The sequence below is a fragment of the Periophthalmus magnuspinnatus genome, chromosome 5, assembly GCF_009829125.3.
Source record: "Periophthalmus magnuspinnatus isolate fPerMag1 chromosome 5, fPerMag1.2.pri, whole genome shotgun sequence".
NCBI lineage: Eukaryota > Metazoa > Chordata > Actinopteri > Gobiiformes > Gobiidae > Periophthalmus > Periophthalmus magnuspinnatus.
In genome coordinates, this window is record NC_047130.1 from 24,433,401 (window position 1) to 24,448,738 (window position 15,338).

At 37.6% G+C, this 15,338-nt stretch overlaps 2 protein-coding genes across 2 annotated transcripts in view; one reads left to right on the forward strand and one right to left on the reverse strand.

The window, feature by feature from the left end:
* Positions 1 to 15,338, reverse strand: part of ddi2 (DNA-damage inducible protein 2) — a 158,344-nt gene that overhangs the window by 41,770 nt on the left and 101,236 nt on the right. The window lies entirely within an intron of this gene.
* On the forward strand, positions 2,178 to 14,190 carry si:ch211-161c3.6 (high mobility group AT-hook 2b). The gene is made up of 6 exons (XM_033965973.2): positions 2,178 to 2,432; positions 4,359 to 4,551; positions 5,889 to 5,972; positions 6,718 to 6,768; positions 6,848 to 6,886; positions 10,119 to 14,190. Exons 2-6 carry the CDS (start codon positions 4,444 to 4,446, stop codon positions 10,188 to 10,190), a joined length of 354 nt encoding a protein of 117 aa, XP_033821864.1. The 5' UTR covers positions 2,178 to 2,432; positions 4,359 to 4,443; the 3' UTR covers positions 10,191 to 14,190.

The following is a 15,338-nucleotide window of genomic DNA, read 5'->3' on the forward strand; positions in this document are numbered from 1 at the left end:
ATTTGCCAGGCATGTTCCACAATATGACATTAGGCTTATCTAACTTAGATCTATGTTTTTATTGCAAAAAAGAAAACAAAACATGCATTCCTGGGAGCCGGGTTGCCTTCATAGACACAGATATGGTTTGTTTATTTCACGTTTACATTTTTACCACAAAATCACACTAATTATTTTCTCACAAAGCTTCCTCCTTTTTCATTTTCTGTCCATAGGTTTCTTTAATGCCATAGTATGTGTTTGTTTTTAATGCAAAGAAATACCAAACAGTGCCTCACGCTTGCCTCAAGAGATAGATTTTTCTGTTCGTTTTTTGTTTTGTTTTTTGTTTTAAGATTTTAAGGTTCCATTTAGGCTTTCTTATTCATTTTGTGTCCATAGATGTGTTTAATATCACACTAAAACCATGGGTAAAACATTGAGACAAGTAACTGTGGGTGCACTTTTAACATGAGTCTTCAGTAATATAAGTCAAGTCAAGGCAAGTTTATTTTTATAGTAGAATTTGTACACGAAGTAATTTAAAGTGCTTTACAAAATAAGAAAAAAAAACATTAAAATCACAAAACAACAAATCAAAACGAACATTGAAAGAGAAGAGTGCAGAATAAAACTCATATGCACAGATAAACAGAACTGGATTTAAACATTGTCAGCGTAATAAAAACAGTAAACATTATGAACTCTTTCCATGTACATTGAGCCACCTGCCCTCCTCCATGTTTGTCCCTGCCGTTGAGAGCACTGGAGTGTGGTTGATAAAGCTTTATGTTTTGGTCCAAGGCCAGAACATTCACCTGACGTGACTTCTGCAGTGCGGGGGCATTAGAGCTGGAATGTGTGTGTGTTTTTTGAGTCTGAAATTGTTTTGAATATATGCAAAAAAGTTTGATTCTAATGTTTGCCTTATGCATTGTGAAAACTGGGATCTTCACTGCTTTGAACAGGAGAAAATTGAGTTCAGGCAGAAAAACTATGTCCAGATGCCTTACACAAATAGGCCGACTGTATGCAAAGGTCAATGCAGCCCTTGTGTAAAATGTAAAATAAATAATAATTAAAAGCTAGAAATGCTTGTCTCTTTCATACATGTAGCTTATCCAAATGAATTGTGTTGATTTATTTTTTGTCATTATTATTAGCACATTAAAACCAAGTTGTTCCTCTTTGTTAATTTGTATAATTCCTCTGTACAAACTTAGGCCTGTAGGCTAAAATAGTCACCACTTTAAATCCACTTTAAATAGCCTAAAATGTCTATAAATTGTCTATATTTAGGCTACAATTGAAAAAAGGAGTATATAAGCCTAAATGAGATGTCATAGTAAAATGTAAAATATATATAAATAAGTGTTTTTTTTTCTTTCTCTGTCTTTTTTTTTTTATTAGAGTAAAACTAGTTAGTAGGTATCCAAAAGTAGCCAAGTGTGCCACAATAACTCTCAGTCCTATGTTATTACTTCTATTAGAGCAACTATTATGAACGTTATGAATGCTCTGATCTGGCATAGATGCGTAAAACGTACACAATTTTCCTTCCATATCAAAAAAACCTCACATTTCCTTAAGTTAAATCCGTTTCCTTTGCACTCTTAGACACAGTCCTGGCCCCACTCCTGCAGACTCTGTGACTGTTCCCCGAAAGCGCGTTTGATAGGCTACGTCTGTGCCTTATTATGACTCGAGCGTGTAACAGTGTATGTGCACAGATAACATCAGCGCACTGAACCTCTGCTCTGTGCTACTCGCGGATCCGATCTCCCCTCTTCTCCTCTTCTCCTCTTCTTCTTCTTCTTCTCCTCCGTTCCGTCCCCCCCTCCTCACTCTTTGCGCTCTGCCTTGCGCTCTGCCGCTTTGGAGTTTGGGGAGGAGGGAGGATCGGGGGGGGGGGGGGGGGGACTTCCCAGACACTGCTGCCCCCGGTCCCCAGTTTAGGAACCACCACCACCAGCACCACCACCACCAGACTTCCACCTCCTCCTCCTCCTCCTCCTCCTCCTGTATGTGTGCGCGCGATGCCTGTCTCCTTCCCCTCTCCTTCTCCTTCTACCCCTCTCTCTCAAGTGGGTGGTCCGGTGCGTTTTCTATTGGGTGGGGTCCAATGTCTCGAAACCCTCCTACTACCCTCCGTTCTTTCTTAAAACATGCTTTAATAGAGAAAGTATGCAATGCGCTCGCTGGGTCTGCCGCCGCTGCTGCTACAACAACCCCCCCTCCCCATTATATACTGCAACTGGGGGCTTCGTGACTCGGCGTTAGGGGGGATCGCACACATTTCCGATTAGAGAGAGAAGGAGAGAGAGAGGAGGAGGGGAGGGGAACGAGATTATACCATTTCGTACCAACCAATGAGACGCTCGATACGCTAAAACATTTTCAGAGTTGCACGGAGTGAACAGAGCCCTGCAAAGTTCAGGTGAAACTGCTACAAGGTAAGTCCGCAAAACTGGGAATGTGCTCGTTTTGTGCGCGGTGTGGGTTATTAGCGCCAGTGCCTTAGCGAACAAGACTAGCCTTTTACAAGAACATGGAGCCTATAGCTTCTATGCATTTGCCGTTTTGGAGAGAGGAGGGCTTTTTGCACCTGTGTTGTCCATAGCTTTTGTCCCTATTTATGGTCAAGTCTGTCCCGATTCGCTTTCTGTTCATGCACTATCACCACGGCATAAACCTACTGCAAGCTTACGCAGGGAGATGTTGTTCAATGCAGTGACTTTTAAACCACCCCGAGCTGTTGTTTCGCCTCTTTAACATGTGCCACCGACTTCCTAACTTTGGCTAACCACAACTATTGCTTTTCGTAAGCTCCAGGAATGTCCCGTGCACCCCTTCGCCAGCGTAAAAGAATGTGTTTTTATGATTGGATTTACCGCCCATATGCCAAAAGTACATTGAGTCCCGTCCCTAAGTGGAAAACACTTTGGACTTATGTGGACTTCGGTGCTTCTGAGAGCTACATTCATCCGCTGGGTTCAATATACGTGCGTAAATCCAGTGTGCGTCCCCGTTTACTTATATAAATTCTTCGAGGACGTACATTTCTTGAATTACCCCCACACTTCCGGTCTGAACGCGGTCGTTTTGATAGGCTGTGTTGGCAATTAGTGTTTGGCACATTCCTGAAGGGTTATGCTCAAACACCATGGCGGGGTATATGTGCCTATATAGACTGTTACTGTTTCCAATCACACACTTGAACTTTTATTACGCATGGAAATACGCAAGAAAAATAATCACATTTTAACTTCTTATCAGACTCTTTTTAGTGTCATTTGTGCATTTCTGGCTTGACTAATAAAAATGGAAACTACTTTAGCCTATATTCCTCTTTTTTGTTATTTTTCTACTCAAAATATTGCCTTTAAAACAATAGTTACAATATTAGAGTGTGTTATGTTTGGTGGGTATTTGGTTCTACCCTGTAACTAACTATACAAATTCTCATCATCTGTGGTAATGGTTATTAAACTGTTTGTTATAAAATGATCATTTGTAGTTTATTGATTTGTATTGTGTTTGAGGAGCCATTCATGACTGTCCCTGTGATAATCTCTCTCAGAGCATCTGCACGATCCTCACACAGGGCAGATGGAGGGACACATTGTGGAGATTGGGAGATTGAGTTGTGAATATCTGTGCTACTTTTAGTGCCTGTGCTCCACTCTCATGTTTCTCTGCATTTGCCAGAGCCTGATGTGTATGTTTCCGAATCAGACGGTGCCAACACTTGTATACACGCAATTCCCACGCTTCCTATGAGACCCCAGTCAATTAGTCTATTATATGTTGTGATTATAGGAACCATTTAAGATACCTGGGCTACACGGTATGCTCATGTAATATTATTGCTGAGTTGCAGTCACCAGTAGCTAAATGTATATTTCTGTCTAACAAACCCTGTGTTTCTCAAACTCTGGGACACGTACCACTTGTAGCACATTGGCTGCCTCTGGCTCTATGCGGGGCCCTCTCCATTTTGAGTGTTTGTTTTATTTAGAGACAAATCTATAAATGTTTTTGTCCTCCTTTGAGTTTAGATTTAGAACTAGGCTATTCATGGTTAAGTCTGGTAATGACACTGTGAAAAGTGTCTACGCAATATTTTAAAACTCTACCTGTGTGACCTAGAGTCTGAACTGAAGAACAGAGCATAGTAAGCCTTGAATGCAGGACAAAACAGGCTTACTCAAACATGAATGAATCAATAAAGGAACAACTTTGAGTAAGCTAATGGTGAGGGGACCCTGTTAGAACAAGGTTATTATATACTTTCATATCAGTTTATTTTGCATAATATGTCCCCTTTAATAACACAAAAAACACACACTATATCCAGTTTTCCTGTTTTCCCTCTTCAGCTCTGGTCGGTAGGTTCCCCTCCCTCTCGTCTCTGGGCCGCTTCTCAGGTTTGATGCACAGACATTGTGAAGGACTGGATCAGGCATGAGTAACAGTGGGACCAAAGTGCCCTCTCCGGAGCCCAGCCCGGTCCCATCTGCCCCAGAAGAACCCCAGCGCAGGGGCAGGGGGCGGCCTCGCAAGCAGCAGCAGGTACCTCAACTCTGACTCTAGTGATAAGCGAATATGTGTAAAGAAAACTGGGAAATACTGTTCATTTATTAATTGAAACTGAATGGCTTATGACCAAAATATTGTCTTATATTGCACGTATATTCCTAGCAATTCTTTGAAAAAAATATTCAAACCAACCTTTTAATCATATTCTAACCATCAACCACAGACAGAGCTAAATAAGTGAATTGGAGCATGAACTGAACATTTTAAAAATAAATAAATAAAAATAATGAGGTCTTGTTTGCCAAAAATAACAAGAAACAATAAGAAATGTAGTTGGTTTGGAAAAAAAAGCAAAGACAGTTACCCATATCCACAAGAGGAAACTTAAAATGACTTGTTTCCAGATTTTAAAAGTGATGATGTCATGTCCAAAAAGACCATTTATATCCGTGGCATGGTCCATTATCCTGCTGTATTTATCCAATCTCACAAAAGAATGTGAAGATTAAACTCAATTGCTGCAGTACACACTTATATTAATGTAAAAACCTCAATTGAGTCTTAAATGGATTCTGGACGTCATTACCAAGGACATTTAATTGCCTTTCAGTTTTTTTTTTGCAAACTTGTCTTGTATCTATCCCCCAAAGTACCAACATCAACTATAGAATCAACACATAAAATATAAAGAGCTTTTATTTTACATAGTGCAGTGTGTATTTGTAATTGTGAATAAATCTGGTTGTCTGCAATGAGATGTTACTGAATGTTCCACTGTATATCATTAAATATACTGATTCAAATACACACATTGCTCTAAAATTCTCACACAGATCTGACTTGGCCTCAGATGACGCCACCTGCTTTTTTTCTATAGTTTAATGCCATACGGTGGAACATTAAAGATAAGAAGAGACAGGACGCTCTACTCGAAAAGTTTACAGAGCGCACATTTAAGTAAAATCCTGTATTTTCATGGGTTTTTAGCTTCTGTTTATGCGCAAAGTTTTGAATATTTTTTTTCCTCATACAAAAGATATAATATTTGGTGTTAAAGTGTTAATCGCTATGGTAACTGTCTATGTTTTTTCCTGAAATCCTTAAACGTATAGACCCGCACAACTCCATTTCAGTTAAAGTGAGTGCCAAAACTAAAGTCTAAATTGCACAATAGTTATGATCAGACTTATATTCCACCAAACCAAGTAGTAATTATCAAAAGGTGCAAACGTGTCCTGTGCACTTCAAACGGCACAGGCCCATAGGACGTTGTGATGTCACGTGAGACCTCGTCGTACTTGATCAGTGCGGCCGAGCTGTTGTGTCTGTACGGGCTGCTGCCGGTGAGTTATAGCTTCCTATCGCTGCAGGAGCCTGTTGGACCACCGACTCCAAAGAGGCCGAGGGGAAGGCCCAAAGGCAGCAAGAACAAAGGGCCTCGAACGGCACAGAAGGTTACACACTACAACTTTACAGGCATCAGTAATAGAAAGCAAAAGTAGTACTAGTAGACAGAGTGGTAGTTGTAGTAGTTGTAGAAGTAAAGCGCCCCAAACTGCACAAAAGGTTACACTCAACACTACACATTTACAAACAAAAGTAGCAGAAGTAAAATGGTACTAGTAGTAGTAGTAGTAGTAGTAGAATGAAGTGGAGGATGAGTATTAGTAGTAGCAACATTCATAACTATTACACAGAATAATGAAATAAAATGCTATGGAACAAGAAAACTGCATTTATGTAATAAGTTCATAAAATGGCAAGGAACAACTAAAGGATTAAAGGAAACTACTTGTAATTGACATCCATGATCAAAACAAACCTGTACAGCTGACATATTTATTGCACAGAGTATTACATAACTGTAGTTTGAATACTATATATGAACCACGAGGGTTTAACGTGTTTCTGTTTATAAGTGACTTGCCCTGTAATCAATATTTGCACTTTTGCTACAGTCTGGCGTATTGACTACTGTATTTACTGTAGTGTTTATTACTATGCACTATTTACACTAAATAAAAAAGAACAAATCATTTTTATACACAAAAACATTCATGTCCTATAGATTCTTACTAAGAGATTGCAATGAATAGATTATAGCTTAGTTTTGATATCTAGCAAAAAATATGAATTGTAGTTACAAGGATTAGTTAATTTGGTCGCGATCAACTTATATTTATTCTGTTTTGTTGATAGAAAGTAGAGCCTGCTGGGGAGCGAAGACCTCGAGGGCGACCAAGAAAATGGGTATGGATCAATTCCACTCCTCATATTCAAATAAAAGACTTCCTTTATATTTTACTTTATGTATTTTGTGCTTCTACAGCCACAAAAAGTTGTTCAAGAAGCAGCAGAGGAGCAGCAGGTGAGAGAAAAAAAAAACTTAAAGCAGTTGTGTGGCCTAAATTAACCTCTCTATAAATGACGTTACTTGTTTCAATGCATTACTTTTACTGTAAGCCCGTGTAAAAACATATATACAGATTACTAATAACTAACCAGATGAAAAGAAGTCCGTTGGTGTCTGAGTTTAACCCTGTAGTTTCTGGTGTTTTTTGTGTCACTTGAAATTACTGTGATGATCTCATTTCACATTCAGATAAAACTCAAACACACTACATAGAAAATCCCCATCATTTCTGGTTAAGGCTTGTTCAGTTTTTGTTTAGTCAGACAACAGTTGACTTATGCAAATTAGTGCAGTATATTTCTCATAAAACTTGCATCTTTTACTACTACTGCAATACTTCTACACTCTCCATAGAACTGCATTTTTACCTCTTTTCACCACCCACTCAGTGTTGTAACAATACTTTTTACAATTAATACATTTTAAATATATGTCTTATCACTAATTGCAATATAATACTGTTAATAGAAATACTTATTTTTATACATTTAAAACTCAAAATATTACAAGTTTCTTTAATATTACCTCATGGTCTTAGTTCTAATAAACGTAAAGGCCAATCAGGAAAGGTCCAGTTTCATCATATCCATTAGTATCTGGATGCAGTAACACTACTATGAAAAGAACCACTAATAGTATTGCCACTATTACTACTACAACCACTACTACTATGATGCAATAAACTACACTACATAGCATTGTAGCTTTGTTGCAACTCTTACTTTCCCAATTTCAAAGTCAAATTGAATACTTTTACCACAAGTTGTACTACTAACAGTACTATAATAACATGTATCTGATAATGGTACATTTTATAAGCAAAAAAATCCGTTTCAATGTGACTGTTGTGAGTTAATGTTAATTCAAGATCCTGTCTGAACAAGCTGTGAATATTTTGCCATGTGCATAATCATTGTTGCCAAATGTAGATCCCTATTCACTCATTCAGAACAGGCTATCCACATGTACAGTATTTGTTATAAAGGTGAACTGACATGTTTTTGCTTGTCTAGTACTTTATGTCTTCATCATTGTTTACTACTGACAAATAAAGAGCTTTATTGACTTGGATAAGGCTTAAGGCAATTTACAAAAACGATAATGATGACAGTAGAATAAACGTCTTCCCAGTGGGTTAGCCCTGACTTATTTGTGACGACAAAGTGGCCAGAATCAAAATAATAATTGTTATATTCAGAGTTAAAGGGTCATATTAAGTTCCAGTGTCCCTGTTTTTTACAATGACAATACACTAGTCCCATTAGTGACTCCTTGTGGTTGTAGGTTGTATGTTTAGCCATTTATTTTTCCTTAAATCATGCCAAAAATGTTGCAATTCTTCTTTAGTTTTCATAGTCACAAAAACAAACATACTGCAAATGATGAAAACCAGATCTTAATGAGCAGAGGTAAAAATACAGTATGTTTTATCTGCTATTGGAGTTATTGCAAATTGAAGCTACTACTACTGCTCGTACTACTACTAATACAATACTTTATGACTTTGTCCCATACAAAAACATATACCTTGACATACAAAAAAGTGTTTTCAGCAGCATGTACTTTGCATTCTTGGAATTTCACTTGAGTTAAATTTCTCAGATACACCTCCAGACATCCTTTAGTGCCACTAGATGTAAAGAAATTTCATAGATTTTTAGGTCTCTTGTTCAACAAATTGCACAACATTTCTTAAAAACCCAAGGCATACCACTTCTCTTGATGCCCCTGCTGTCGGCCCGGCTGCGCCCTCTCCCCCCTGCGAGTGAATTTCGGCGCTGCATGAACTGAAACCGTTAGCGACACGCACATAAAGGGGAAGAATGAGTCAATGTTGAGAGGAAATCTGATACATCTGCTGTGTGGCGCGTGTCTTCTTGGTTTCCTGATTTAACTGTCTCTTCCTAACACCGTCCCAACGCATTCACACACTCATTCATGTATCCCAGTCAGCGTTCTCAAGAGAGATTTCACACATACAAAAATACAATGGGGCTAGATAAGGCCCGACTGTACGTGCGCGTTAAGATTAAGACGTCTATTGGTCTGATATTACTGCAAGGGACTGAGGTGTGGATTGTGATTTAACTCCAAGATATGATTCAAAAAAGACGGTGTATTTGATTGAAATCAGCTCTAATTATATTAAAAATGACTCAATGAAACAATACGAAACCTAAACACTTTTTGCAGCATAAAAGTTGCATGGTTATTTTGGTGTTTAAAGTTGCAATCTCCTGGTTTAGGACAGACATATAGGGCATATCTTTCAACAACAGGGATCTAATTAGTTACACAAAGCTCATCTATTTGCTTACATACATTTTTAAGTACGGTACAGCCATTAAAAACATTCATTTTCTATTTGGCCCATGTTTGTAAAGATGTAGTGCAGTGATTTAGACCTGTGAATCAACTTATCAACAGCAAAAGTGGTATTTTTGTTGTAATATGATAAAATTTGAGCCCTTTAGTCCCTTTTATGGCTAATTACTGGTACATTCTGTTGCAGCCCCTGTCTTTTAATGAAACAGTCTATTTAAAACGGTTTACTGGGATTATCTTGCATTATCTAAATCTTAATTAGTGGCCTAAAGTAGTTTTAATATTATCGTTTATCGCAGTATATCGTGACAGGTTTATGCTGAATAACCATTTTTTCCTTCCTGTAATTCCCAATTCAACTGAGCTCCTGATTCAACTCCTTTAAACATCACTAAGACATCTCTTAACGTGTACAATAGGTTTTGTTTCACATGGATAGACCCAGCAGTTACACAGATATTACTCCTAAACCAAGTCAACAAATCTGCAATTTAACAGTCAAACAGTTAATTCCACCAGAGAATTCAGCTCAGTTTTAAACTATGTGCGACAAGAACACAACCTAGAGAACAGAAGAGCACTGTGTGAAGTTTATCTATAAGGAACTACTTCAAAAAACTGTCAGAACACCTCACCTGCTTGTTAATCATTGATACTGGAACAAAACTGAGACGGGAAAGAGGCTTTTAGCTGATTTGCTTCACAAAAATGGAATACACTCTGGATACTTTGGTGACACAATTGCAATTTACTAATCTGGTAACACACTTTCATACACACACCTGCTCCTGCTTTTAATGCTTTATATGGACTTATAAAATGAAAGTGAAATAGCCTAAATGTTGTCGCGGTATCATTTCAGGAGGAGGAGTCTGAAGAGGGTCCATCGCAGTTCGAGTCTGCGTCATCTCAGGATCCAGAGGAAGGGCAGTAGACAGTTCTACCTCAAGGTTTGGCCTCAAGCAAAGGGGGCACATCGGACCCCCTTATGTGGCGAGGATTCAGGAACACACACACACAAAGACGAATATCATGGTTTTTTTACACTTAAAAACTCAAACTGAAACATTTTGGATGTCAGTTACCCCATATGTATGCTAAAGGGGGACAGGGAGAGGGGTGGGAGCTGTGGGCTAACAATTGGAGGAGGGTGCAGGGGGGAAAAGGAACCAAACATTTATTTTGTTTTATTTTAAAGTGTCACAAACCCTTGATTAAAATGGGAGCAAGACACGGACATCTGTATCAATGCTACAATTTAAACATGGTGCGCTGAAGTCTTTACTATTGTCGGCCAATGTGAGAGGTTTGGATTCTTGTGTCATGGATAAATACTTTGAAATCTTAAGACAGTATATCCCTATAGAGAAACTTCAGCAGAGACTAGTTTTGTATCTTTTGAATCTTAAATTAGAAGTTTATATTTTTGCCTACAAAGTATAATAATAATATATACTGTGTCAATCTATATATATATATATTTTTTATAAATAATCTCCTGTACTGGCTAGTAGATGTTTGTTCCTGGATCTTGATATATAGCTATAACTGAAGTATTATATATTACTATATTTATTAAATACTTCATAAAGTGATTTATTGTTTCTGACTTTCCAAATTCAAACCGCCATTAAAAAAAAAGTGATTATGGAAGTTAAAGGTTATGTAACTTAGTAATTTTTCTGGTGGAGGGTCCATCACCTGCTTGTCTCCCTGGAAATGTTGTGCTCAACTCAACTAAAATCTATCTCTGTGGAGACAAGTAGGTTTTACCTCTAGGGCAGGTTACAAGTCGGATCTGTGGACAGGTGTTTGTTTTTTGTTTTTTTTAAGCAACATCTGTATTTGAATAGATAGACATTTATATAATTAATGCCAGTTTGTAGAACATTTCAGACGCAGCAATAACATCTCAACATAGACAGGTTGTGAACTTTCTACCAGAAAAGTTACATAGCACACCTTTAAATCCACAACACAAAGGGATATCGACAAAGGAAATCGATATTTTTAAGGCAGTCCCGTTTATATATTGTATTTTATTTTGAAATCAAACCTCTCACATTTGCTTTGTCAACATTTGGAGTTGACCTGTCATTTTACCACACTCAGGATTGTGCTCTTACCGTGCTTTCTTCCACCCCAATTTTAAACCATTTTTTGAAATATTGAAAAACCTCAGGTACAGAATATTCAGGAACATGTTGCCAGTCTACTCAGTCGTGATGATTGTTCTGATGTTGTGTTTGACCAGATTTGCCTCGACACAATGACCTCACATGAACCTCAGTCTCATCAGTCATTCTACCTCACTGTACCTCACACAGACTCCCACACAGCACCTGTCCTGAACACATGTACTCAGAGAAAAGGCTGCAGATCAATACTATACATCCACTGGACATATTATTAGGTACATCTGTGCTCTACTGATTGTCAATGAAAATCTAATAGCAACTCAATGGAGCATTTAGGTGTGCTGAAGGCTACTCTAATAATGAAGTATCAGAATGGGAAAGGACAGAGATTAATGTGATTTTGGTAGTCCACTGTCTGCTGGTCCAAAGGTTTTTTTTTTACACAAAATCATCTCCAGATTGTTTTATTGTTTAGTATATTGTCTGGAACATATCCTGTGTTCTGTTGATCTCTGATAGTCATGATTGACAGGCACCTTAACCAATCTGAGAAAACAAAAACAGTTAAAAAGAAAGAAAAAACTGACGCAGAGAACTGAAAAACAGCGCTGATTTCTGTTGAATCAACCAGCAAAGTACTAAACGCTGTAAATCTGAGGTAGTATAAGTAATATATTTAGTGCTGGACAATACAAGGATATTTGAGAGGACATGAGAGGATCATCCCAAAATTGGATGGTTGTTGGATGCACTGTACATCTGGTCCCAGATCCTCTTCTATTCAAATCGAAAGGAGAAAGGACAGGCTGCCCAGATTGTTCCCTGTTTTGCTTAATGCAATAGAAGCCTTTACCAATATTGTCTGTGCCAATGGGGCCAACCTGCTGCAAAAGCGGAAGGGTGCTGTGTGGTATTTGGGGGCCTGTCTCCAGATCTAGGATCAAGAGTAGGCCTACCTCGTTATGGACTACGACACATTACGAAAGGGAAAAGCCAAAGTGCCCACATTGTCCATTAAGTTCCTTAAACCAACTTTCCTGACTTTCTTGACTCACTGAGTTGCTGTCACATGTTTTGTTCAACTATTTGCATGATCAGTACATCGTTATCAACAGACATACCTAATAATATGGTCAGTAGTGTACAGAAAAAAAGTCATTACACTCCTTGGGGGAATTGCAGCCAATGGTTTACAATGCCTTAATGAAATACAGTATGTTTTATTTAGGGTGTAGTAGTTCTCTATGTTTATTTTGGGTCTGTTACTTTTATTTTTCTCATTACTGCTTCATGTATTCTCTGATTACTACACTGTAAAGGTGACGCAGTTCATGTGATTGAAAAAGCCAGCCGATATCAACGCAGTGCTGAAATACATGACAGTAAATCACAGATGTTCAGATTAGATTCCAGTTTACCTGCTCATCATATCATAACATATTATCTGTGCACTGGTAACACTTTATATTAGCTACACTTTTATTCATGATTTATTGAGGATAATTAAGGTGTAGCTATCATAAAGTGGTCCTGCCCATTTTATTACTCCTTTTCTATTATGTAAGAAAAATGGTTCAGTCCTAGGATATTGAATCATGATCATAAAGTACCTTTTGAAATAGACCTTATCTATAACCTACATAGACAATAGTATTAGTTGTTTTGTCTACAGATCTTCTCAACATTAAACTGGGTGGCAATTCAAGCACTGGCTAAAAAACAAAGGAATTTATAAAGAAAATGGCTACCCACACTTGAAAAATACTACAATCTATGTTTATATTTTTAACAAGCTGAACTTTTTAGGTCTCCCGTATATTTTACCCCAGATGCCCTTCCAGACACACCCTCCATTCATCCAGGCTTGGCGTTGGCACAAAGCATATCCAATCTCGCAGTTATGTTTACGAAAATATATTTCAGCATTCTTGTTGTGGCGAATTGATCTAGTCTTGCTTTTAAAACGAAATAATTGTGCATTTCACTAAATTTACTTATACAGTCACCAATAATTGTTTTTTTTTTACCTCTTGACAATTTGCAAAATGTAATGAATTGAAAAATGTTTTTACCTCTTATCACTATTGTACTGGGCTCACAGTAATGTTTTTAGTTATATCCAAATCATGTATTTCAGCATTGTTCCATATTATCAATTGGTTGCTGGGTGGACGAGCACTCACGCAGGGTTGTTTTCTTGTTCAAACTGCATTGACATATTTTTACATTGCCCTCTGGACTACCTCTGCAAAAAAGCAAACACGCCTGGATCACTACACAACAACGATCCAGTTTTGTCATGAAATAATGCAAAAAAAACATTGACAACAAACCTCAAAATACTGTAATATTTTAATACACGTAGTCCAGTCATCTCATCTCGCTGCAGTGAAGTCGCTTGAAGGCAAATCTTAATTTAAAACTACAGCTATCAGTCAGTGTTTATTATTTTACATAATGTGTGGTGCATATTTACTCTTGTTTTTGGGGACAATTTTAATGTTCTGTGATTTTTAAAACTGATAGTGATGTAGTGACATAAAGCATACTTGATCCAGTTTCAACTCTTGAATGAAAACAAAGTTGAAAAAGAAAAACTTGTAACTTGAGAAATCATCTTTTATGCCTTACTCTTAACCGCGTGTATTTTAGTACTATATATGTTATTGATATGTCCTCATCCACTTACAACTCACCAACCTGTGATATATATTTTGTTATACTTCGTAATAACCATGTGATTTGTGTTATTCTGCTTCTTTTATTGCTCATCAATAAAATATCACACTTATTGAACTGGCCTCTGGGATTTTGTATCGTTCATAAGAAAAACCTTTTATAGTGCGTCCCCAAATGCATAAAACAAAGACTAAACTGAGACTAAACCAGAACTAGAACAGGACCAAACCAAGTCTACATCAGGACTAAACCTGGCTCAATCTAAAACCAAGTGTGAAGTTAAATGCTCCCTCAGAAGAACTGGTGTTTTTTTACTCTAAAATGTGATGATGTGATACTTCCAGATGGGGGGCAACAGCCAGTTTGAATTATTGATGACATGGTATTTCAAGTATCTATCTATCTAGAAAGTTACCATATAAGAGTCGTAGCTCAACTTAGTTCACTTGTGCTGACAGAGAGAACGCTGAACTTAGTGCCAGTTTTTATTTTGTGTAGGTAGACCCAGATATTAACCATAATCCAGGACACACATCTCCATTTTGACAGTTAAAAGGTAAATTCTTCCATAGAATCCAGATCTGACCTCCAGCTCAGTTTTAAATTCAAGTCTTTATCAGAACTAAACTGGGTCCAAACCAGGGCTAAGTGTGAAGATGAACCCTCCCTCAGAAGAACTGGTCATTTTCAAACTCTACAATGTGATGATGTGATACTTTCAGATGGGGGAAAGAGCCAGTTTGACCTATTGATCACCCTATATTTCAAAAACAACTATCTGACTGGTAAATAGATAAATGTTGAACCTGATCATTTTTCATAGTAATTATACCCCAGAACCCCATAAAAAATGTGCAATATTAATTTTAGCTGCTCCAACATCTGTATAACTATAATTTGACTAAATAATGATTTGATGTCACCTGAAACCGAGCAAAACAATCAAATCCTATATCCCGGACAGCCTGCCCTCGAGTCCGTGCAGGTCAGGTCACAGTTCTGTCAAAAGCTTTGCCAATAAATACCATTATACTATTATTCTCATGCATTTTTATTCAAAAGCAAAGACGTTATGCTTCTTTCCAATTCATAATCCGGCTCAGTGTGTATGGTGACTCAACTAACGCTAATGATGATAATGGTAGAATGTGACTATGTAATATCAGTAGTGTTTAAGGGCAGGATTTGTTCTATCGTGAATAATGGAAATAAAACTAACAAAAGAAACAAGTGGTGACTCTCATCTTCACCTGTACAGAAAGAAC